This window comes from Lissotriton vulgaris, chromosome 1_1 (genome assembly GCF_964263255.1).
Source record: "Lissotriton vulgaris chromosome 1_1, aLisVul1.2, whole genome shotgun sequence".
Taxonomy (NCBI): Eukaryota; Metazoa; Chordata; class Amphibia; order Caudata; family Salamandridae; genus Lissotriton; species Lissotriton vulgaris.
This window is the reverse complement of record NC_141685.1, coordinates 1,386,825,793-1,386,851,835: the sequence shown is the minus strand read 5'-3', so window position 1 is coordinate 1,386,851,835 and position 26,043 is coordinate 1,386,825,793. Positions and strand designations below refer to the sequence as shown.

The 26,043-nt window shown below is 45.5% G+C and overlaps 1 protein-coding gene across 2 annotated transcripts in view; it reads right to left on the bottom strand.

Moving 5' to 3' along the window:
- CADPS2 (calcium dependent secretion activator 2) overlaps positions 1-26,043 on the bottom strand; it is a 2,357,592-nt gene that overhangs the window by 832,175 nt on the left and 1,499,374 nt on the right. For both annotated transcript variants that reach the window (XM_086966845.1, XM_086966848.1), the window contains exon 13: positions 23,026-23,213. In XM_086966845.1, the coding sequence (XP_086822971.1) occupies positions 23,026-23,213 (188 nt within the window). The remainder of the gene's footprint in view (positions 1-23,025; positions 23,214-26,043) is intronic.

Below are 26,043 nucleotides of genomic sequence, written 5' to 3'. Positions count from 1 at the left end.
CCTTTCTAAATTCTTTCTCTTGGAGGAACCAAGCGTTCATCCACCAGGTTGGGTGCGTTGATGGGGGAGGGTTCCCGATACTGAGAAACAGTGAGGAGTGGTCGGTGATACCTTTAGGAAGTATACAAATGTCTTCGATCATTTGGCAGTCAGTGGACGGGACGAAGATGGCGTCAATGCGCCCGAGTGTGGTGGGCAGCAGATGTGTGAGTGAACTGCCTGGTGCGGGGGTGCCAGACTCGCCATGAGTCGCACAGGCCCAGGGAGTCAGCCCAATTCATTAACTGTTTAGCTGAGCGACTCTAGAAGTGGATTGGGGGCCAGTCGCATCAAGGAGAGGATTGGCTACTGCGTTAAACCCCCCCCCCCCACCATTGTGGCGCCCAGGGGCATGAAAGTGAGGAGGTCAGTGGTATGCTTCAGGTCCGCTGAGAGCATTGATGGGGGTGAGCAGATAGACACAAAGTTAAGGGGAGTTCCACCCAGAGTTCCACAGAGAGCCACCGACATTCCCTGGGGATCACGAGTGGCCCAGACAGGCACAAAGGGAAGAGAATGCCTCAGAAGGACAGCCACCCCCAGTGTAGAAGACTTAATGTGAAAAATTTAGATTGCATTAGTGAAGGGGCAATTATATTACGTATGGATACTTTCCCAATCAATTGCCAGGTATCTTGTTAAATATGTTTAAGAATATCGTCTTCAAAATGATGAGATCATTCAACATATGAAATTGTAGAGTGTGAAGGCAGTGAAGCGGATAAGAGTTAATACATTTTAGAAGCAGTATGACCTGAAGGCACCCACATAGACAAAAGTGAGACACTAACCAGGTATGTAAAAATTGGTATTTTAGAGAGTTTAACCTTTAGTTTCAGAAAAGAATTAAAATCCATGCTGCTGATATTATATTTCCTGGCTAGGAAAGATAAAGGAAGAGGATCATGATTAGTATCATAGAGGTCTTTCACCAGTCTGATACCTTTGGCAGCCCACGAAGAAGCCTAGCTAGGATCAATGTCAGTAAGAAGTTTAGGATTAAACCATAAAGATGACCATCTTGATTTATGAATAGGTTTGGATACTTTCTTATCAATATATTTTAACGCACTAACTGTGTCTGATCTAATACGTTGAGAATGAGCTAAAATACGTTTGGAGGCTGTGAGAAAGGATGGAGTGGAAAATTGAGCGCATAACTCTTGTCCAATATGAATCCATGGAGGTAGATATATGTTGGGAATCCAGTAAGAACCAAAGTGCACCTTCAGACGCTAGGAAGGAAATTTGGTATAGATTCCAATCTGGAAGATTACAACCACCAATGACAGAAGGCTTTCTAAGGTATATGTAAGCAATTCTAGCTCTCTTATCATCCCAGAAGAATCTTAAAGAGATTAAATCAATCTCATGAAAGAAAGCAGAGGAAACTTTACGGGTAGCATGGAAGATTAAAAAATGAATGATTGGGGTAATCATCATTTTAAGAGTTTGCAATCTGCCCCACCAGTAATTGTATTTGGGAGACCAGGAAGACAAAAGATCCTTAATCTTAGATATAATGTGGGATTCAGTATAAGTGATGGTATCTGAGAGATCTTTACAGACCAGATCCCTAGATATTTAATATGAGTAGATTGCCATTTAAAACCTGAATCACCAATGTGAGAAAGAAAACACAGACAGTTTAGGGGGAACAATTCAGTTTTTTCTTTGTTAATAGTATACCCAGAGACGTCCAAAAAATCACTAATAATATTAGAGATAGAGGGGATCGCTGATACAATATCCTCTGAAAAAATTAGGACGTGATCGGCGTATGCAGACATTTTAAGTGTATATGATCCAAATTGAAAACCTTTAATATCCGGGTTCAGATTAAGTAAACGAAGAAGTGGGTCAATGGATAGGAGAAAAAGAAGGGGTGAGAAAGGGCACCCTTGTCCAGTACCTTGGCGAATGTAAAAAAAGGACGACTTAGTACCATTAATCCTGATATTAGCTTTTGGTTGCGCATAGATAGCCATAACCAAAAATATTAAAGGAATCACCAAGGTTATGGAATTCTAATACTGCTTGTAAAAAAAGCCAAGTAACTTTGTCAAAAGCCTTTCCGGCGCCGATGGTAATGAGGAAAGTTTTGCTTTTTCTAAATTGTGACAGAAAGCCCGGATATTGTCTCTGGTAAGCCTACCCCTAACTAAACCTGATTGGGAATCATGGATAAGATCGGGAATATGAACTTCTAGGCATCTTGCTAAGATTTTGGCTAAGATTTAAGCTTCCATGTTTCATAGGGAAATGGGACAAAAGTTTTTAGGATCAGAATGATCCTTACCTTCTTTTGGTATGACTACAATAGTAGCCTCAGCAGCCGAGCCTGAAACCTTGCCAGAAAGAACATAATTATCAAAAATCTTCTCAAGATATTTGACTATTGAAGGAGTAAATGTTTTATAGAAGGCAATAGGAAACCCATCCGGTCCGGGAGCTTTCCCTGAACGTGTACCCTTAATAGCCAGAATATTCTCATCAGTATCAATTGGTTTCCCCAATTAAGTCATGTGACGTCAGCATGCAAAATAGTATTAGTAGGAAGAGAATTAAGAAACTGTTGACAGGTACTCTTGGTACACTGATCCGGAGGTGTATATAGAGTTTCATAGAATTCACAAAAGACCCCAAGAATTTCTTGGGTGTGAAACTTTTTCGATCCGATTTTATTAGTTATATGAGTAGCATTGGTATTCGTATTCTGATATTTTAGAGTAGCAGCCAACAACTTACCAGCTCTATTCCGTAACAATAAATGACTAGATTTTTGAGTGTGCACTCCAATATAAGCTCTTTTAATGATTATGGAGTTAAAAGAATATTTCAAATGTTTTATATCCTGCAGGAGTAATTTGTCATTAGAATGTTCTTTATAACTCCTCTTTGTGTTTAACATCACCCCCCAAAGACTGAACAGACTTCCTAATGTCACTGTTCCTTTTGGCCATTTTTTTAATAATGTGACCCTTTATAGTACATTTAAATGCATCTCACAATACTATTGGAAAGTCCGCTGAGGATTCAGTATCTTTGAAAAAATTATCAATCTCATCCTTAAGTTCTTTAACTTCATCATTATCTTCAAAGATTTCTGTATTTAGACGCCAACTACGAGAATCTCTAATATTCGTGAGATTAAGGATGGTTAAAGAGACTGCCGTATGGTCAGACACAACTATTGGATGAATCATAACATTTACAGTATTTTTTAAAAGAGAGGCATCAACCAAAGGATAATCAATACAAGAGAAACTAGAATGTGGAGAGGAGAAAAATGTGAAATCACTACCAATAGGATTGTGTAATCTTCACGCAGCCACAAGATGCTGAGACGAGCACATATTAAGCATATGTTTGTGCACCCTAGGAGGTCGGAATTTAAAAGCGGAGAGTCTATCCAAAATAGGATCAAGGGGGAGAATAAAATCGCCTCCAACAATTGTTCTTGAATTTTGTGGAAGTTCAGTGAGTTTTTATTTATTGCTCACCAGAAAAGTTGATCATCTATGTTTGGAGCATATAAATTCATAATATATAGAACACCCGAACCATTAGTCAGACCGGAAAGTAACCATCTACCATTGATATCATGTTCAGCTGTAACTATACACAAACCAGAACTTTTAGAAATAAGGGTAATAACCCAATTTTTCTTCCCAGAAGCTTCGAAACATGTAACATCGAGTATCCAATCTTTCCTCGAAAGAAGAGCCTCTTTAAAACCTACCTTAGTCTCTTGAAGTAGGACCTCATCACCAGATAAACTCTTACAATAGTCTAAAGTCTTGGCCCATTTAACAGGGTGGTTCAAACCCCTAACATTAAGGGAGACTACATTTAAGCCAGCCATGGAACATTAAGAGTGAATGCTTCTGATAAAAGAGTACAAGGGGAGTCAAGATCTAATTAAAAACCAAAGGAAATAAAGCATATATCCCAAAATGAAATAAAGCAGATGTCCCAAAATGAAGGTGGAGAAAGAGGAATAGAATGAAGCATTGGAGGAAGAAGAGAAGGAATAGTGGTACTCCAAGAAAAAAAAGAGCAACATAAAAGTTCAACCCCACCAGGGGGTGTCTGTAAGAGACAAACAGCAAGGGGGATAAAGTGGAGGAGCAACAGCAGAGGCTTCAACATCAGTGTAGGCAGCTCAAAGATAAACAAGCTGCAGAGCAGCAAAACTAGTATTGCTTTCTCAGATGTATTATACTATATTAAATGTAAATGTAAATGTGGGTGTACTTGTAAAGTGCACTGTGACTCAAAGGAGTATCCTGGCGCTGAAGACCGCAGGGGAACCCGTCCTGGTTTTCCCTGTGAGATGGTCCCTTTCTGGGTATCTCCAAGGTGAAACCAGGCATCCCCGGCGTCTGTGGGGGGCTGTTGTAGAGATGAGGCAAGCTTAATGCCCAGAGTTGCCGAGTGTGTTCCCTGGTTAGAGTAGGCACCCAGGCGATATTACCTATATCCTAGCTAGTAACAGTAGATAAAATAAGACTGAATAAATATAATATAATTGAACATTTGAAAAAAGAGACCATTTCATGAGAAAATAGCACATAAATACCAGCCTACGTTTATTTCAAATCCATCCATGAAGTTCATACGAATAAGATCTATAGAGGGTACATACAATATATAGAATAAATATCCAACTGTAAATTGTAAAATAAAAATATCATGAACACTATCATACAGTTAGAGCAAGTGTTAGATAAGAAAAAATCAGTGCATAAACTGAAGGCTGCCTACCTAATGGTGCATATGCATCTCATGAAGTAGGGACTGATGTCAACGACTAAGAGGAATTGGGGGTAGTGTCTGAAAATCTATCACCTATGTCTTGAAAACGTCAAGTGCTTTTCAAGGCATTTCAGATCCAGCAATTGGAATTTTCCTGTAAAGTTGTTTTCCAAACATCATATGAAGTACTCTGCTTTATATTTAAAAATGGGAGTGAAAAACATTTGACATTTGGAAAACTGGCCTGCTGACAGGCCACTATTTTATATCTGTAGCAATCAGAGTACAAAATGTTACCAGTTATTTCTTTCAGTATATATATTTGTGCTTGTAATGACATTCTGTGGTGAGTGGTCACACATTCTAAAGATAACAGCCATCAATGAAGGTCGTATGGTGTAGAATATTGGGTTTAGAGGCTCTGACGGCTCACCAAAGTTAGAATGAGAGGGACATGAGGTGAGAGGAAGTGGACTAAATCCAGTCACTCAGTAAGGATAGTTAGCTTAAATAGCATGACATAAAGGTCATAAAAAAATTCAGTCTCATCCAGAGAAATGTTGTAATTGCAGACTTCTGTTAGGAAATAGGTGCACATAAACAGGTTAGGTCATTAGAGGAGAAGATGAACTGACAGACAATGTAACATCAAGAATTTGTTGCAAGTAATGTTCAATGTTTGGTATAAGTATAGAGAATATTATAAACTCTGTACAAAGTGTTTGCATTGTAGGTAAAATGTTTACAATATTGTAAGTACAGAAATACTACATGTTAAGGCACACTGCAATGCTATTTGTGGGTGGCGGTAACTTACTCTTTACCCCTCCTTCTATTTCTTGCTAATTTTGTTTCAGTCACTCTTCTGTTGTTTGATTGTAGAATTCCTAAGGGGTATAAGAGTGGCTTACCTACCCTTTCTCTCTCGTTGTTTACATATACACTGCGATGAACGTCATGTCGGAAAATAAAGTCAAGATTAAAAGCCGAACAGGACACAAAGTTCATGAATAACTGTGGGGAAGACTCCAAAAGGCGAGGAATATAGAATACAGCTACACTGATGGATCTGGAGTTCATTGTGCTGTATCCAGATTTTCGTCTGTATCTAGCTACAGACGAGGGACTGTGACTGTACCATATTAACCCCAAGGATACTCTCAAGCTTCAACACAGATTTCTTCGCAGATAGAAATCATAAAATCGGCAAGCTCAGTTCTGTCTGCCTTGAAAAAGCCCAACCCCATAGGGATGACACATGTATCACCTGAAGCGCATGGAAAATACTTTCCAAGCCTATTTAAACCATCACATAAAAAACCTCTGATTTAAAGTACCAATCCATACTATTGCTGGTGTTAGTCCCAACCAGTCCCAGCAATCAGTGAATGTTTAAAAAGGTGTTTCTTTCCGGTATAAACCCATTTTGGTCAGTGTGGACTAACATCCCTACGATGGGCAACAGTTTATTTGCTAGGTAGTATTTTGCCTAATATTTTATAGTCCACGTTAAGAAAAAATAACTATCTGTATGGCTGCACATCTAAGGGATCTTGCCCTAGTTTGGGGCGCACTGCTATCAGTTCTTTCTTGAGGGATTCTGTGAGCGTTCACCTCTTCGTACGATTGCAGCAATTCATTTCGGGTTATATGGGTGTTGCATGTTGTGTAATATTCGATGTAGAAATCATCTGTACCTGTAGTCTTATTCCTTGCTATTTGAGCGATAGCTGTGCAGATTTCTTCCAGTTGAGTGTCACTTCCAATACAGCGCATTATAGCAGGTTTATTTGGAATATAGGAATCCCTGCTAAGAACTCTTGTAGTAGGTCAGTGACTGGGCACTCAGTCTCTGCATATAGAGTACTCTAGTAATCAAGAAAAGTTGCATTGATGCTTTCATGGGTGTTGTTCACACCCCTTCAGCAGATCTAATAGTGCCTATGATGGCTCATGCCGTGTCCTCTCATATTAACCATGCCAGCATGTTGCCAGCTCACGCACCATACCGATGCTGTCGGGCTCTGTCCTCCCTGTAGTCTAGTTTGCCTAACCTATGCTCCAATTCGATACAAGCATGTCAAATGTGGTAGAGTCATTTTGCCTAGTCATCTTGTGCTTTCGTTTTGATCACAATCTGGCAAATGTCCCATTCAGTGTAGAACATGGGTACTCACAAACTTTCTCTGGGGAGCCAAATTTACACTGTGGTTTGTTGCCAAGGGCCGCACCGATGGGGGCGGGGACAATGTTGGGAGGGGATGAGGCTAGAGCAAAAAAAAAACTGTGACCATGAGGTTGAACACAGGCCCCTGCAGTGCTGACCGGGCATAGACACATCTTTCTTTCTTTCTCTCTCTCTCTCTCTCCCTCTATCTCCCTCTCTCTGTCTCCCTCTCTCTCTTTTTGTCTCCCTCTCTCCATCTATCTCTCTCTCCTTCTCTCTCTGTCTCCCTCTGTTTCACTCATCTGTCTGTCTGTCTGTCTCTCGCTCTGTCTCCCTCTCTCTGTCTCCTTCCCTCTCTCTCCCTCTGTCTGTCTCCCCCCTCCCTCCTTCTGTCTGTCTGTCGCCTTCTGTCTGTCTACCTCCCTCTGTCTCCATCTATCTGTCTTGCTCTCTGTCACCCTCCTCCCTCTGTCTGCCCCCCTCTGTCTGTCTCCCTCCCTTTGTCTGTCTCCCTCCCTTTGTCTGTCTCCCTCCCTTTTCTGTCTCCCTCCCTTTGTCTGTCTCCCTCCCCTTGTCTGTCTCCCTCCCTCTGTCTCCCTCCCTCTGTCTCCCTCCCTCTGTCTCCATCCCTCTGTCTCCATCCCTCCCTCTGTCTCTCTCCCTCTTTCTCCCTCCCTCTGTCCCCCTCCCTCTGTCTGTCTTCCTCTATCTGTCTCCCTCTCCTTCCCTCTGCCTCCCTCTCTCTCTGTCTTCCTCTCTCTCTCTCTGTCTCCCTCACTCTTTCACCCTCTGCCTCCCTCCCTCTCTCTCCCTCTGCATTCCCTACGTCTCCCTCTCTGTCTCTCTGCCTCTCTGTCTGACTCAGTCTCTGCCTCTATCTGTCTGTCCCTGTCACTGTGTTTGCCTCTATCTGTCTGTCTGTCTGTCCCTGTCTCCCTCCCTCTGTCTCCCTCTCTGTCTCTCTGTCTGACTCAGTCTCTGCCTCTATCTGTCTGCCCCTGTCCCGGTCTCTGCCTTTATCTGTCTCGGTTTCCCCCCTCTCTCTCTTTCTCCCTCCCTCTCTGTCTCCGTCCCTCTCTTTCTCATTCTCTCTCTCTCTCCCTCACTCTGTCTGTCTCCGTTTGTCTCCCTCTGTCTGTCTCCCTCCCTCTGTCTCCCTCTATCTGTCTGCCTCCCTCTGTCTCCCTCCCTCTGTCGCCCTCCTCCCTCTGTCTCTCTCCCTCTGTCTGTCGCCCTCTGTCGCTCTCTCTCTATCTCCCTCTGTCTCCGTCCCTGTCTCCGTCCTGTCTCCCTCCCTCTGTCTCCCTCCCTCCCTCTGACTCCCTCCCTTTCCCTCTGTCTCCCTTCCTCTGTCGCCCTCCTCCCTCTGTCTGTCTCCCTCCCTCTGTCTCCATCCCTCCTTCTGTCTCTCTCCCTATTTCTCCCTCCTTCCCTCTGTCTCCCTCCCTTTGTCTGTCTCCCTCTGTCTCTCTGTCTCCCTCTGTCTGTCTGTCTCCCTCGGTCTGTCTTCTTCTCCCTTCCTCTGTCTCCCTCTGCCCCCCTCTCTGTCTCCCTCCCTCTCTCTCCCTCCCTCTGCCTCCCTAGGTCTCCCTCTCTGTCTGTCTCAGTCTCTGCCTCTATCGGTCTGTCCCTGTCCCTGTCTCAGCCTCTTTCTGTCTGTCTGTCCCTGTCTCCCTCCCTCTGTCTCCCTCTCTGCCTGTCTCTGCTTCTGTCTGCCCCTGTCTCTGCCTCTGTCTCTGTCTCCCTTCCCCTCTCTGTCTCCCTCCCTCTCTGTCTCCCTCCCTCTCGCTCCCTCTGTCTCCTTCCTCTATCTCCCTCTGTCTGTCTCCGTCTGTCTCCCTGTCTGTCTCCCTCCCTCTGTCTCCCTCTATCTGTCTCCCTCTATCTGTCTGCCTCCCTCTGTCGCCCTCCCTCTGTCGCCCTCCCTCTGTCGCCCTCCCTCTGTCGCCCTCCCTCTGTCGCCCTCCCTCTGTCGCCCTCCTCCCTCTGTCTCTCTCGCTTTGTCTGTCTCCCTCCCTCTGTCTCCTCCTGTCCTTCACCCTCGCTCCCTCTGTCTCTGTCCCTCTGTCTGTCGCCCTCTGTCTCCCTCTGTCTCCCTCCCTCTGTCTCGCGCTCTCTGTCTCCCTCTCTCTGTCTGCCTCCCTCGGTCTGCCTCCCTCTCCCTCTGTCTCACTCTCTCTCTGTCTCCTTCCGTCTGTCTCCCTCCTTCTGTCTCCCTCTGTCTGTGACCCTCTGTCACCTCACGCCAGCCTACCGGGCACACACACACACACACAACCGCACCCGAGTACTTCACAAGTCTTTAAAAGACCATTTACTTGTTAATGAGGCTTTGTTGTGAATCGCCCGACCGCCCTTAGAGCAAAGTGTTTTTGATTTTTTTTAAACACTGGTACAATGTCTGCAAGGTCCGCGGGCCGCCAAGTAAGGCTTACCGGGTGGCTGGCGGTCCGAAGCCGTACTATGAGTACCTGTGGTCTAGAAGGACTCTGCATAGGGTTGTTTTTGGCATCTGGTGAAAATGCAGTGTCCATGCATTAGCACTTTGAAGACCTCCAATTCCACTGCCTAGTGGAAGTCGACCCTATGCTAGAATTAAAGTAATGTGTGTCCCTGTGGCTTTGCGAAACAGAGTGTTGAGTAATACCTCCAAGTCGGTATCCTTGCCCATCCTCGAAACCATCGAAGCACCATTTACAACAGACAGTGGTCTAAGATGGTACTTACAACGTATTCTATATCTGTTATCCGTGAGTATAGTGAATCGATACAGAAAAATAGCTCCAACCATTTGTATGCACCGGTGAGTAGAACAAGTACTCTATATGGGCAGGGTGCATCAGTCTCTGCACATCATGTATTCGTCTGCACTCTACCCATTGTTTAAAATGCAGCATCAATCTATGGCTCCCATTAGGAGGGAACAAGATATATCTATATCTACATATGGAACACTATTAAAGTCTTCTCCCCCATATGTATGGTGCTTGTGGGTTGCAAGTGTTTCAAAAATTTGGAGTGATTAGTGTTTGGTGCATATATTGCAATAAGAGTTAGCGATCTGCACCCAAATGTCCCTCTAGGACTAAATATCTACCATCTGAGTCTATTCTGTGGGTCTTCACTACAAATAGGACTCCCAGTGAGATCAAGACCAGCACCCCCATGCAAACACTGAAAAGGAAATGCCATAAATCTGTCCCCTCCATTTCCAACCGAGCTTCTGTAGTTCCAACTGCACTACATGCTTTTCTTGTTGGCAGGCTATGCATATGTGGTGGCGTTGAAGCTGTGCACATACTTCAGTGGCGGAACGAAACTTGAAGGGGCCCGCCAAAGTACATGCTTAGTTGCATAGTGTCTGGAAAACAAGAAAATCAGTTTTGAGGACTCTATCAAGCTATGTGATTACCTAGTCAGGGCATCAATTCTTGCCATCACTGTTCTGCTCCTCTGGAGTCAGCTGACCCATTGGTGCCAGTTTCAGAGTCTGAGCCATGATCCGAGCACAGGACAGTGAAGGGGTTCCTACTGTGCTGTAGGACGTTAGCCACCACCTGCATTCTCTCTTTGGCTGCCTGTTTGCTCGATCAGGCGATTTTGTGGTTTCCAGATCCGCTTCTTTTTCAGCCTCTGGGTCTACCGGCCTCCCATGGGAGCTCCATCTGTTGTCCTTTATGGTGCAGTCAGGACCAGGCTTCCTTGGGGGACTGGAAAAGGTGTGACATGTCTCCCTCAACAACACAGAGTTTGTTAGGGAAATGGAGAGCATATTTCAAGCACATGAGGTGCAATTGCTGCTTGATCATGGCATAGGATTTGTAATCTGGATAGGCTATAATGACATTGCCTTTGTATTATTGTGGGCCTTTATTTCTGAATATTTGTAAGATGAGGTCCCTGTCCCTATACTTGGGCATCCATGCAATGACAGGATGTGGAGCCGCTCCTAGCTGTGGACGCCTTCCAGGGACCCTGTGCACTCTCTGGAGTGAAAATAACAAAGAGTTCCTGCCTGCAAGGAGAGTATTCATTAACCATTGTTCGAGGAACAATTCCATATTGGGTCCTTCCGCACGTTCAGGAAGACCCATTAATCAAACGTTATTTTGCCTAGCGGTCCCACTAGCATCTTCTGCTCATATCTGGAGGTGTTTGGATTGCAGACTTCATGCTTTGAAGTTCGGGCTGCATATCCTTTTAGCATGGGGTGCCATCAAGGTTATTGCAGATTCTGTGTCATCGACCCGCTCAGCTCATTTCCTGTGGCCTGTGCTAAGCAGGCTCACTTCTATTCAAACAGTTCAAATCTTTGTTTTCAGCGTGGTCTTTGTATCGAGGATTGATTGTAGTATCCTGTTAAATGGCCTAAATGTATTTCCAGGGTGGTCTCCAGTTGACTGAGGAATTTTGTCACTGAGACGGTGCTAATAGAATTTTCAGGAAATCCTTGGTGGTGGGGAGGGGTCAGGGGATTGGATCTGATCACCTTTGGTTTGACCATCATGCAGAGTGGATTGCCGGTGTGGTTGACCCGGAAGGTATAGTATATGTGGGCTGTACAGTGTTCACCCCACTCGATAATCACCAGCCTGCTATGCTGTCCCCTGGTATGGCGTAGGCCAGGTTTCCACCCCAGGTACTCAATAACGTTGTCTTTTGGTAAAGTATACCATGTGCGTGGAGCAGGTGATTCATTTCAATTTCCCAATAGCGCCAAAACCTGGAGTAGGCAGTGCCAGCTCGCAGGTGGACAGGTGCTAATGCACAGGACTATGGAGGATAATGTAGGAGTTTATTGAGGCCTCAGCCGGAGCTCAATCCAAAGCTTCCACCACGGTTTCTATCTTGGGCCACGCCCCTCACATACAGTTGCCTTGTTGAAGTACTTAGTACCACAGATTGCTTTCCTTTGCATGTGTTCAGGTAAGTTCATAATGGGCACATCTTCCAAAAGTGGTCAGTCTTGGTCTGGCATAAGTGCCTAGATTCTTCATTCCACTGTTTTGCGCAATAAAAACAAATAGTGCAGAAACAATGGGTATACAGGGGGAACCCATAGTAGAAACAGTAAGTTGCAAAAATGTGTGAGGCATACATTACAGGCCAGAGTACTCTCGAATGCACTAGAGTGTGACTGGGCATTTGCTCTACCCTACTGCTGATCTTTATTAATTTAACCTGGGTTTCCCATGCAGTTCATTGATATGATCCTGTACTTGGACATGCATGGACCACTTGTTGCTGAACTACATCAAAAGGTTTGAACTAAGTGAAAGCTCTGATGGAGACCTGTGTTGTTGTCCTGACACTGCTTGTGTCTTTTTCCAGAGTGTATGTTCCCAGCCAACCCAGGGGGTTCTGCGCCTACAAAGAGCATGGACTAGGCTAAGCCAACTGTACCACTCCCTATTGGAAGGAGGTGGGGTGCCAAGAATTTGTCTATGTCAGCCACTGTTGTTCACTAACATCTGAGCCCATATATTCCTGTACCAGCATTGAAGATAGGCTTACCCAGAACACAACCCTGCATGTGTAGTTTACACAGAGGTGACACAGCCTACCAAGCACTCCATTGTTTGCACTATCTCTTATTATTTTGCCCATTTCTTTGTTCTGCCATTTGACTTGCTATAAGCTGCAGTCCATTCAGCCAGATTCTAGACACTACAGCTACTACATAACCGGACCAGGGGACTTTGTGGTCCACTATGAGCCTACTGTCTTTTTGGACATTTGCCCTGTGTGCCAGTTGGCACCTGAGGGTGGAGTATGCCCACAGTACCTACATGTCAGTAAATGAACATCAAGACATAATTTTGCTTGCAAGCACTTTTAATATTGCTGAAGACATTGTATCTACTGATAAATGCCTAGATACTTTTTTGAACAATTGATTTGCAAACATCTTTAACTGAAGGAGGTGCAGAGTTTACAACCAAAGAAACCAATACAATCATTGAATCTAACCACTCAGCTGCCCCCACAGATCCATGCCCACACCACCTTTTCAATCTTGGAGGCATCACAATATGCTTGGTACTAGAGTCTATCATCAACACATCCATCACCACAGCCACATTCTCGGAAGCCTGGAAACAGACAATTGTCACCCCTCCGTAGACCCGGTAGGCCTCAGCAACTATCAACCCATCTTCTGCTTCCTTCCCCTGAAAAATCTTGGAAAAAAGCCAGCAACAGACATATTTTCCCCTACATCGAACATCTTAAACTGCTTAACAACTCACAATAAGGATTTTGCAGCAACCAAGGCACTCAGATGGCCCTCATTGCTGCAAAAGATGACATTTTCTCCATCATGGACCAAGAACACTCCACACTCCAAAATTCTGCTCAACATCTCTGCTGCTTTTGATATGGTCTCCCACCACACACTCATCAGTCGACTCCATGACACAGGAATCCAAGCACCAGCTATCCAATGGATGTTTTCCTTCATGTCTGAAAGAACACAACATGTATGTCTGCTGCCTTTCACCTCTGAACACATACTAGTCATCTGCAGAGTCCCACAGGGGTCATTCCTCAGCTCCACCCTCTTCGACATTAGAAGTGCGCCCCCTTGTGAAGATCACCCACTCCCACAGACTCCGCATCATCTCTTTCGCCAATGACGCACAACTCATTCTCTCCCTCTCAAAATACCCCGTCAACACAAAAATCAACTTCAAATGCTGCATGATGGAACTTGCTACTTGGATGCGCACCAACTGCCTGAAACTCAATGCTGGGAAAATGAAAGTCCTGATTTTCAGACCCAACCACTCCTTCTGGGGCACCACCTGGTGGCTCACTGAATTGGGACCCACCCTGACTCCCAATAACTGTCCTCAAATCTGGTTATCATCTTGGACATCATACCCGCCAGGAGAACCCAAAATAATGCATTCACATCCGCCTGCTTCAACATGCTCAGAAACACCTTTAAGTGGCTGGCTCCCCTTGGACACCAGAAAAAATGCCACTCAGGCTTTGATCATGAGTAGATAAGACTACAGCAACACCCTCTACTACAGAGTACTCACCCACCTCACACACAAGCTACAAACCATTCAAATTGCAACTGCAAGACTGGTTCTCATCCTACCCCACCTCAGCCCCATCCATCACGCCTCACCTACCAGAACTCCACTGGTTCCCCATACAGAAACACTGCCACTTCAAGATACCCATCCTTGCCTACAAAGTGCAGCATGAGAATGAACCAGCCAACCTCAATAGCTGTCTGCACTTTCACCAACCGACCTGCAACATCTGTTCTGCCCAGCTGTCACTTGCACACATTTCACGCATTCACAGAGGCAGGGCAAGAGGCCACTCATTAACCTATCTAGCAGAAAAGACTTGGAGCACCCTCTCCCAGGACATCAGAACAGCCACCTCCCTTGCAACATTCCACAAGAAACCAAAGATCTGAGCCTTCGACTGATGCTCTGGACCTTCTGCAACTGCTCAGCAACTAGAGGCCATCACTAGTGATTAGTCCGCACTCTACAAATCCTTTTACATTACATTACACAGTCTCCTATTTTAGGCCAGAAGGTATCACTAGCCTTCACTTTATCAAAAGCCATACGTACCTCCAGAGTTCTGTGAGCCGAAGTCATTTGCAAACTCCATATGGTGTATGCATGTTGCATTGCATTGACCATTGCCTTTTGCTTACAAGTTTTTCTCAGTACATTCAGAGGTTGGCAAACTGTATAGACTCACATTCATAGTATGAAGCATTTGGCCTGGGGCCAGCCATTGACACTAAATTATGTTAAACAAAAGCTCAGCTTGTTTGCAGTGCTCTACCTTGAGATTGCCAATTTCATAGTAAGAGTTTTAACTCATATCAATACTGTATACTGAGTACTGTGTGTGATATTGTTTAATATTTGCGTACAATCTATTTAATACTCTACGTACATGTCAGATACGAAATAAGCATTATTGTTAAAAATGTTTTGTAGACACAGTCCGTGGCACATTTATACTTGACTGTTGCTTGGTTTGCTATGTTGTATAGTACATAGACTCATCCCCCACCCACACATTTTCTTGAATGATGCCTTTGACCGCTCTACCACCTTTACCCAGCGAATCAGAGATGCTTAATCCCTTAACTGCAGTGGGTGAGCTATTCACATCCACCGCAGTACATTCTCAGTGTGCTGGACGTGATCTGTTTGTCCACAAAAAGCAAAGTTAGGATGTGATGAATAAAAATTCCCTTGTGTCCCAAGATTGTTTTTTTTGTTTACTGTTATGTGCAGCATGCTGACGTCATAGTGAAGAAACTGAATTCAGGCGGTGCCATTAGATGTGTATGCTTTAATTTTGAACAGTGCGCAGAGGCATAACTCTGCCTCCGAGCACCGATTTGTGCGCAAGAGGTACAGCTGGAAAGGGGCCCATCCCATCTACCAAGCGGAACCATGCTTGAGAATTGCCCTGGGACCTTGATTCCCAAGAAGGGATCCACCCTCTAGATATCAGAGACATTACGTTTAGGGTGTGGCCGCCTGTGTTTTTGCCAAGTGTTCCATTAAACTCTAATCCTAGGGATTTTTTGGAGGGCAAAAAAGTGGTGGTGTGGCCCACCCTTGCATCGAGCCATACAGTCTGTCTGCCCCATGTGGGGCAGACAGCCTTAAAGACAACAGGGCAAAACAACCTAGAAGGGATGTAGGTGGCCCCTCCACACAATGGGCAGTGCTTTCATTTAATAAAAGCCTTAGCATTCTTTCTGACCCCCATCAGGGGCAGAAAGCCCATTAAACACCAGGGAAAATGTTTTAAAAAAGGGATGGGGCTTGGGCATCAAGCTGTGCTGTCACCCTAGAATAGGCCCAACAGTCTCTCCGCCGCTGCCGAGGACAGACTGGGGATTTAATCCCAATCTGCCCCCTGGGTGGGGCAGAATGATAACTATACACTGGGGGAAATGGTCAAAAAGGAAAGGATGGCCATCTGAGACATCAGGCAAAGCCTCCAACCCTGTCCATTTCAGCCTTTCTACCTCCCCAGGGGGCAGAACCCCACCAGGGAGAAATAGTTCAAAAACACACAAAGAATGGTTGGGGCCCATCAAGGTATCGGGCCATGTCCCCACACTAGATTGGGCCCAAACGTCTTTCTGCCCAACTCCCCACATGCTATGGAGGGAGTAGAAAGTCTATAAGACACCAGGGACAAGGGGTCAGAAAAATGAGGTGTGGGGAGGGTCAGTCCAGATATTGGGCTGTGCACCACCCCATAATACCCCAAAGCAGTCTTTCTGCCCCTACCCCCGGATCAAAGTAGATGAGGGAGTTTTACCCCAGTCTGCTGACAAGGAGGGCATACCTAGGTATGTTTGGGCACCGACCCAGATCAGGCCATAACCCTACCTCTAAGGCTCTAACTCTCTCTTTGTACCATCCATCCTCCCCAGAAAAGAGTTTGGGGATAGATCCCCAATCTGCCCCCCCCCCCTGGGGAGAGCAGAAAAAAAACTAAATGCCAGGGATATTTTCTTCAAAAAGTAATGGGATGAGGTCCAGCCTGGACTGACGTTAGGTTGCATCCCTACCACTAATCTCCAACAGTCCTTACCCCTGCCCCCAAGGCCTAGAACATCCACAACACCGTGTCAAGCGAGAGGAAACGTTGATTCTTTAGGGCATAGTTTTGACATATGGGCTGGCAGAGGGGGTACAAATCAATTTTCTCTCCCTTGGCATAGTGAATGACTTCATTATTTGGGCTCCAGGTCAGCTGGTAAGCAGGGAAACCTACACACTCGGGGCATCTCTGAAACCTAGAGATGCAGGCAAATCCAAGTCCGTGCGCCATGAAGGGATCCGGCGACATATTCTTACGAAGAATGCCTGCACACCTTAAATGTTGGCTATAATCATGCATTTTCCTCACATTTTTAAGAGGGTTAGTTACTGATTCTGCTGGGATCTACTAAATTTTTATCAGTTGCGTTTCCATATTTCTCCCCACAAAAACAGCACCCCACTTGTCTGCTTGAGCCTATCGCCATCAACGGATATCATTTCAGCGCAGGAGTCAGTGAGGTCATCACATTGACCCTGGTTTGATCTGTCTATGTCGCAGGCGTGAGGTCCAGCCACACAAGTGGGGTAATGATTTTTCATGTCTGTTTCAACAACAAACTGCAAGTGAGTTAAATCCATAAAATATTAGACAAAATGGACTACCTCTTAGAAAAATAAAAATAAACGGAGGTAAAAAATGTTTTATTGTATTTCGGCCTGTTACTGAAAGCTGACAAGACAGTAGTCTTAGCACAGCAAACGTTTTGTTGATATACTTTTTTACAAAACATGCACTTTATTCCATAACACTTATTTCCATTTTTTCCCCCAAAAAAAGGAAACACATTTTGCTATATATTCTTGGTTGCCTCCAGAGAATCTAACACATCCTGGATACCTTTAAAATTTGCAACATGTGGGGGAAAAAGATGTACATTTAGCCTAGACCCCTGCTGTGGAAACAGATTATGAAGGTTTAAGCAGAAGTGCTCTAAGAAGCAAAAGACAATACATGCTCATAATTGGGGAGAAAGCCTCAGCATCTCATGGGTTAAGGCAAGCGATCCCACTTTTCTGTTGCAGACTGAATACTTAATGTGCAGGTTGTTAGGATCTTGAGCTCGCTCATTTATCCAGCTCTATGGACGCCCCTGTAATTACGAACCCACTCTGGGAAACACAAATTGACATCTTACATGAAAACGTTACTTTGAAACGTCTTTTAATAGAGCTACTAAATAGTATTAATCAAGTGAAATTGGATTCCCCACAGGGTTGTTCTTACTCCGAACCTTGTAATCAAGTCGTTGAATAATATAACCATGTGCTGTCCAACCATATAAAGCATGACACATTGCTGCTTTGCACATAGAAGCGTTTTCCGTTGATGTTTCGGCTACCACCGTGAAGAAGTCTAAATCCGATGAAAGGGCTTAAGGTGCCAAAGAAATTAACAATTAGTAGTGAAAAGCGATTTTAATGAATTTTAAGATCCAGGTCATTTAGTGGGATTTAAAAGGGAGACATCCGTGCTTTGCAGTACGTTATGCACAATTAATATTGATGGATACATCATCTTTTAAATTGATTTACTTCACACTATATCCGAAATGCGCACTCTATACAGTACATTGTTTTAGGGTAGGTCTTATTGTTCGTTCTTTCCTATACAGCATGTACTTTTTTCACTAAATTAATGTTGTAAGTAAAATTGTTGGGCATACTTTAGTACATACCCCGTGAGAGCAGGCTTCAGCCTCTCTGGAGTAGGTTTGTCTGCTCAGGGCCTTGTCTAGGCATGGGCACCAACATGTGGCCTCCCAAAAGTATTTTCCTGATTTAGGTCTCACACCTATGCTGCAGCACTGTGAGGCCCAGGGAAGGGATGTATCTCCCCTGGGCCTCGCAGGCATGTGTGGCGCTGCAAGGAGTAGGGGAAGAGGCGCACTTCCACTGTGGATGCTAAACCCCGAGGAGGGGCCCCTTCTCCCCTGGCCCTTAAATCCACAGACGTATCTGTGCGGCCAGTCTGCATTTGGCAGGTGTGGCCTGCGAATTAAGATCCAGACCATTTCTTACTCAAAGGCAAAACATGATGCTCATAATCGCGCATTTTGACGCGTGTCAGTTCTAACCATTTAAAAAGACAAGCAACTCTCTTTCAGCTGCCGATGAGCTGTAAAAGAGATGCCTGTCAGTGGCAGGAAGGAAGGCGTTGCAGCACAGGAGGGGGTCATGCTCCTTGTGAGGTCATGAGCACCTTTCATTACTTAGATGAAAATAGCCTTGAACGAGTTAATGAAACCCATTTTTCCCACAGTTTTTATACAGCGCAAACTCACCCCAAACGTATTGGAGTGCTTTACATGAGCACCAATTACATTTCATGAAGACATATTCCTTTTTTAGATACGGATAGATTAAGTGATTTACCCAGGATCAGAGGATGTTGAGCCAAGACCAGACTGCAGTCTAATTCCTCAGTTCCAAAGTCGGCAGCTCTGACCTCAAGCCTCATTTTGTCCCCTCCTCTATCCATGCTCAGGATCTGTCCAGGGAGTACACTCTTAATATCGACTTCAAACATGAAGCCTGTTTTAAAGTGCTGCCATATTATCAAATCACTGGATGAGGCACAGGAAAAGAATTATTTGCCCAGGATAAAACAGTCGGTAACATTAGTAGAACCAGGACTGGGTTGCACTCATACTTGGGGAAAGGCTATATTTTTACCACTGTATTGCGTTTACTTGACAATACAATCTGACTGAGCAACCTCTATTGTCTAAGGTAATATTTAGCCATTTTTGAAAATCAAACTGACTAGTAGTTTTTACATTGAATCCAAATACTCCAAATCTTGCCAGAAAAGGAACAGCAGCACAATAAATTCACAAAAGTGTTTGCCCAAGAGCACACAATTTGGACCAATTGGAGGCCGGGATTAAAAACTCCATCTCCTGCTTCCACATTTCCAACTAGTCCACCAGACCACAACTGGGGTGTCGGTGATTCTGTTGGCAAGACGAAGAGACTGCCCCACTGAGGGAATTGTCATTTTGTTATGGGCTTCCCAGCTTAAAACTACATGAGCGAGAGAAACTTCACTCGCTAACAGGTTGCACAGCGTAAATACATTTATCACATAATCCAAGTAATTCAAGAAAACAAATTCACTTTATATTATAGGCCTTTATACATTAATGACCTGCTCACAATGTAGATGAATTAATTGTATGCATTCTCATTAATATGTTACAAAACAGTCTGCATTGTGTACAAACCTTTATCCAAAGTAACAGCTTCAACACCCATAACATCAGTTGTTTATTTCCATCATAAAGCTGAGATTAGATGTAAAATATCCATGGCTAAAGCGTACCCACTGGACCATATCCAGTGGCAGAAGGTATTTACTAGACTGCATACTTGGTAGATACTGGTATTTACCACTGGTGCTTCAAAGCTTAAGATTATTTCAATCCATTTAGGTACCAGAGTTCATTTTCTAAACTTGTCGCTCAAAATGTGCAATAGCAACTTGTCAAGGCTTACTCCAAGAGGTGGCAAAGGGATTGCAACTTAAATATAGTGTGAAGGGTAATCAAGCTTGATGAACCCAATCTGAGGCTGAGCTATCTTTTTATATGGCCTGCTTTAAAAGGAGGGATTTAGAATAAAATCCCCCAAATCCACTATGTGACTCATAGTTTCCTTGGTCCCCAAGAGACAGCTTCTGATGCCTCTGCACCCGCAATGTGTCTCCACTTGTGCAGTGTGTCTTAAAAGGCACAAATTGTCCTATGAAGTGATAATGGAACATTGGTCACCCTACTTAGCCCTCAAAGCGATGTCTGGAGACCAAGGCTGTGAGGCATAGGGAAGGGGACTCTCCTCTTCTGGGCCTTGCAGCACCAGACCATGGATGTGATGCCCAGGGCAGTATGTCACATCCAATCGGCCATGCAGCACCAGACCGCAGCTGTGAGGACAAGGGGAAGGGACTAGCCTCCCCTGTGCCCTGCCACTCTGGATCATAGTGGAGTAGTGCAGAGGAGGGAATACCCATTCCTTGGGCTTACAGTGCTACACTATTGCTGCAAGTCACATGGGAGAAGGCTTCCCTTCTCTGGGTCTCCTCCCATTGGTCTTGCATCACTAGAACGTAGTTGCTAGGCCTAAGGGATTGGAGGCCCCTATACTACACCTCGTAGCCATGGGGGAGAAACGAAAGACCTTGCGGAGGCCCCCTTTTCCCTGGGCCTTGCAGCCATGGCTCAGTGCTGCCAGACCCATGGGTAGTTGGCCCCCTCTCCGAATTCTCTCAATGCTACAGTAAGACTGATAGGTCCAGGAGAGGGGGTGGCTCATGTAGGACCCCACCCGTGGGCCCAATTGCATTTGTCTCACAGCACTTTACCCTGGCCCTGTGCATGGGTATGTGTCAGGGGCATAGCAATCGGTAGTGCAGCAGGTGCAGTGGCACCAGGCTCAGGGATAGAAAGAATTCAAATCTTCCCAAAACATGGCTTTACAGTACACAGCAGCCAGTGGACGAGGGTGAGGGAACACTTTTACTTTGCACCATGGCACCATTGCTGTGATTCTTCCCTTTCTTTTATGGGCTTCACAGCCATGTTCCAGAGCTGTGAGGCCTGGAAGAGTCCCTCCCTTCCCTGGCCCTTGCAGCCATGGCTGGACACTCAGGGGAGAAGGAGCTTAGCAGCAGTGGACACCATGGTTTTGAGGACCATGGGTCCTCTATTAGCGGGTGTAGTCAACAATAGTGCCGCTGATGCAGTTGCACCATGTAGTCAACAATAGTGCCGCTGATGCAGTTGCACCAGGGCTCAAGGATGTTAGGGAACTAATGTACCTAAATTATGGCTGTGGTTTACTGTCTGGTATCATTTTCTTCCATCAGGGCTGATGTCTACATTGCCACTATGATAATGGTTCCTTCTTCCATTGACCGCATAGCCACGATCCGGAGCTTTGGAGATCAGACAAGGCCCATACTCGCCTAGGCCTCACAACCACAGCCATAGCTGGGAAGCCCAAGTGAGAGAGTCTGCTGCCCTGGACTTTGCAGCAGAGTTCCTGGATTCCCTGCCAAGGGCAAAAGGCACCCTCTGAAGGGTGTCCCTAGAAATAGTGTAGGAAGTACAATGGAACCATGGTCTAGAGGAGTTATGGGCCCAATGCACCCAACATATGGCTACATTTTACTGTCCAGTCAATGACAAGAGAGTAGTGGGAAGGAACAATTTACCTCCTTGCTACACCACTGTTCCCGCTCGCTTGCCCCATGCAGCATGATTCAGTACAGAAAAGGCACATGAGAGTCCTCCTCTCGCCTGGACCTCGCAGCCATGGTCCAGTGCTCTGAGGCCTACCAAAGTAGAGTGGCAGGGTGAAGTGTTGTTCTTCGTTTTAGATATTTGTCCTGGATCCTACTGCAAGCACCTGTTGTATGCCAAATTTCCAACTTGTTTTGCTTACTAAGGCATTGATGTAGGCAAGCAGGTTGATCAAAAGGTGGTACAAAACAAATAGATTAGCTGGCAAGCCTGGGGCAGCCCATCCCAGTGGTATGTCACAGCACTGACTCTGGGAACAATTACTGTACAGAGGTGGCCAGCATTTACTAACATGACAACTGGGAGGCAGGACTTGTACCGAAGGACTAAAATAAAGTATATCCATGTGTAGGACTTAAAAATATGTTTACTTGTTTTATTAGTTTTAATATTTATTTTTTATTGTTTTACTGTTATGTGCACCAAGAAAACTGCTTCTTGCAAAGCCTCTCAACAATAGTGAATTGATGGGACTTCCTGTAATGTAATTTCCTGTGATTTCACACTGTATGCAAATTAGAAGGGCCCCACACAGTCCCTTTCTGCCCGGGGCCCCATTAGTCCTAGGACCGGCCCTGTGTCTGCTTCTACAAGGGTCGGGCAGGGGCCTAGGTGCGCGGCTGCCCAAAGTGTCTGGGCCCAAAGATTAGAGGACCGGTGCTAATTGGACCTGATAGTCTGGACCCGGAAGCACTGGGAATTATGGGAAGAAAATTAAATCGATAGTAATGAGCATCAGATTGAAATTAATAGTGTTACAGATCTGTACATCATTCTTAGTACCTAAACTGTGGCCATCAAAGCCTTCTGGTGACGTTGTCATGATAAAACACCGACTAGAGGAGAGTTTTCACATTGAGTGACTGGACAACCTTCCATCCTAATCTTCTGAACAGGAATGATCTCAGTCACTACATTGCAGAGTTTAGTGGCCATAAATGGAATAGTTGTCCGAGCCCGTAAGGGAAGTCCATAGAGCAGGTGGCACACAGGGGCGAAGCTACCACAGGTGTAACAGCTGCAGTGGCACCGGCGTTGAAGCCTGGAACATGAAGCATTTTACTAAGCCAACAACAGTCAAGGGGCCATTTGCCTTACTGGTAACCATGCCTGTGATGGTGGCATGTTAAATTCTACAAAATGTTACCTGTTGCCATGAACGTGTGAGGCGCAGAAGGCGAAGCTGTAGTGAAGCAGGGTGGGGTCTATGACGGCACCGCTCTCTGCATGCTCAATCAGTTCGGTGAGGTAGGAGAGGTGCCGGTGGCAGCCGCGCACTCCGTACCTGGCACAGTACTCGTCCAACACAAAGACCTGGCCAGGGCTGAACCACCCCTGCAACGAAACAACAAGACTGTAAACGGAGAAAAGAGGCATACAACTACTTCAAAAGAGAAATGATTGTACCATGTAGCCTGCCACCAGTACATGTGTACACACAGTTATTAAAAAATGAACCTGCCCAGGGATGAACCCCGTCAGTGCCAAAAAGAAAACCAGGCTGCTAACCTACAAAGTGTTAGCCAGAGCCTGCATGCCGCTGTTAACACACTGATCTGAGCACAGAAAAGAGTACCACAAGGACTCCTGGTAGTATAGGCATACAATCTTTTAATCACTTAAAGGAGTACAGAAGAGGAAGGACACTGAATTACAGGTGGTGTAACACACATTTAATAAACTCATAACTCTGAAATTCAAAGGACCTTTTTTTGCTCACTATTTGGAGCCAGCCCAATTCAGCCAGCTCTGCAAAGCCAAGGAATGAGGGAGAAATCATGGAAAGAAAGTAGAAAGTGTGGAAGTTTTATTCTATTGGAAGAATTCTTGTATTTTAAAGGGAACTAGCCAATTGGCTGGTTATTGCTTACCATCAGAGTCCCACCAAGAGGATAAATATTCTTACATGAAAGCAAGTAAATGGTATATCATGTGAATTCAAGGAGAGGCTGTGTTATACCAGTCCAGAAATATGTTTGTCAGGGACTGAACACTACATACAGAGGTGCCTCTCACACTATTCTCATTACTGCAAGTACTAGTCATAGGATCTTCAAAAGAAGCACTGCCAATTTAATCTGAGAGGAGAAGAGGCTGGATTGATGATTATAGAGAGGATCAAGCTCACAAGTAGGGAGATAAAGAAGGAAGGCATAGTGGAACAAAGCCTACGTGCACCTTGTTTCATGGCAGAACTCCAGCCAGTAGTACCAGGAGCATGGTGCTTTGCGGACAGAGAATATTCCAGGAGATCACTGTAGTTATTACTGCTCCATCCGCATCACTGTTTGAACTTGCAGTTACACTTTGACAATATATTCCAGAATCCCTTAAGCAAAGGTAATTTGGCAGGTCTAGCAATTTCCCAAGGTCCCATTGATGCCAACATCAACTGAAAACGATGCATGCGAACGGTCAGTTCTGGATTGAGGACAATGAAGACAGTCCCACCCACACTAACTTCAAACTTAATATATAACTATTCAGCCTCAAACAGAGTCCATTTCCCTCTGACACCTACTACCTCATAACTGCATTGGCCCCAAGCCTCTCTACCTCTGGGAATGTGACATTAGCACCCTAATAGCGTCAAATATGACTTCTGGTGGCAAGATTTTGGAGGATTTGGCTTTGGAATTCGGTTTATGATTCTCAGTAACCTACGTCAAAACCACTGAGCTGAGCTCAGACGTCAACCTTACCAGCGCCGAACACCTTCACTTCCAGATCCACACCGACCCCAAAACCACACTCAGAGGCACACTCCTCTACCGACCTCCAGGACCCGGTGCACAATTCAGCGACGTTATCACTGACTTTATCACCCCACACGCCCTCCCTTCCGAGGAATACATTCTGCTGGGAGACCTCAACTTTCACCTAGAAAAGAGCAATGACAGCAACGCCACCTCCCTTCTGGACAATCTCGCCAACCTCGGACTCAAACAACTTGTCACTATGCCCACCCACATCGCTGGGCACACACTCGACCCTATCTTCACCTCCAGCAAACATGTCTCCTTCAGTCACACCACTACTCTCCTTTGGACGGACCACAGCTGCGTTCACTTTATCTACAAAAAGACCACAACTCACAACCATCCTCAACCTACTATGCGAAGAAACTGGAACAAAATCACCATCGACCAGATCTCCTCATCGCTTCTCCAAAACCCCCCTGCCCACTCCTCAAACCCCGACCAAGCAGCCATTAACCTCTCCCAATGGCTATCCAACAGCGCCGACATCCTAGCACCGCTGAAAAAACGTCAAATCAAACTAGGCAGCAAAAACGCATCCTGGTTCAACGATGATCTTAAGAAATCCAAGAAACTCTGTCGCTCCCTCGAGAAGGCCTGGAAAAAAGACCCAAACACCAGCACCTGGGACGCCTTCAAGAACGCCACCCGCATACACCACCAACTAATCCGATCTGCCAAGAAAGCTGCATTCAAAGACCGACTAGACAACAACGCCCACAACAGCAAGGAATTATTCAACATCGTCAAAGAATTTACCAACCCCTCAGCCAACTCCAACGACATCACCCCTTCTCAAGCCCTCTGCGACTCCCTAGCTAGGTTCTTCCACAACAAAATCGCAGACATCCACAACAGCTCCGACAACCGACCCGGAGACCAACCCACCCAACCTTCTGCAGAACCTTCACCCCCCTTGAATATCCTTAATGACTGGAACCCAATCTCCACTGAGGACACCATCCGTCTGATGAACTCCATCCACTCAGGATCCCCCACAGACCCCTGCCCTAACCACAACTTCAAAGCAGACTCCATCATAGCACCACACCTTCGAGACGTCATCAACTGCTCCCTCAACTCCGCCACCTTCCCGGAAAGCTGGAAACACGCAGAACTTAGCGCCCTTCTGAAAAAACCCACAGCGGACCCCACCGAACTCAAAAACTACCACCCCATCTCGCTTCTTCCATTCCCAGCCAAAGTCATCGAGAAAGCTGTCATCAACCAGCTCGCCGCCTTCCTCGAAACAAACAAATCCCTCGACTCCTCACAGTCCGGCTTCCGAGCCAAACACAGCACGGAGACCGCCCTCATCGCAGCAACAGACGACATTCGAACTCTCCTGGACAATGGAGACACAGTCGCCCTCATCCTCCTCGACCTCTCCGCAGCCTTCGACACAG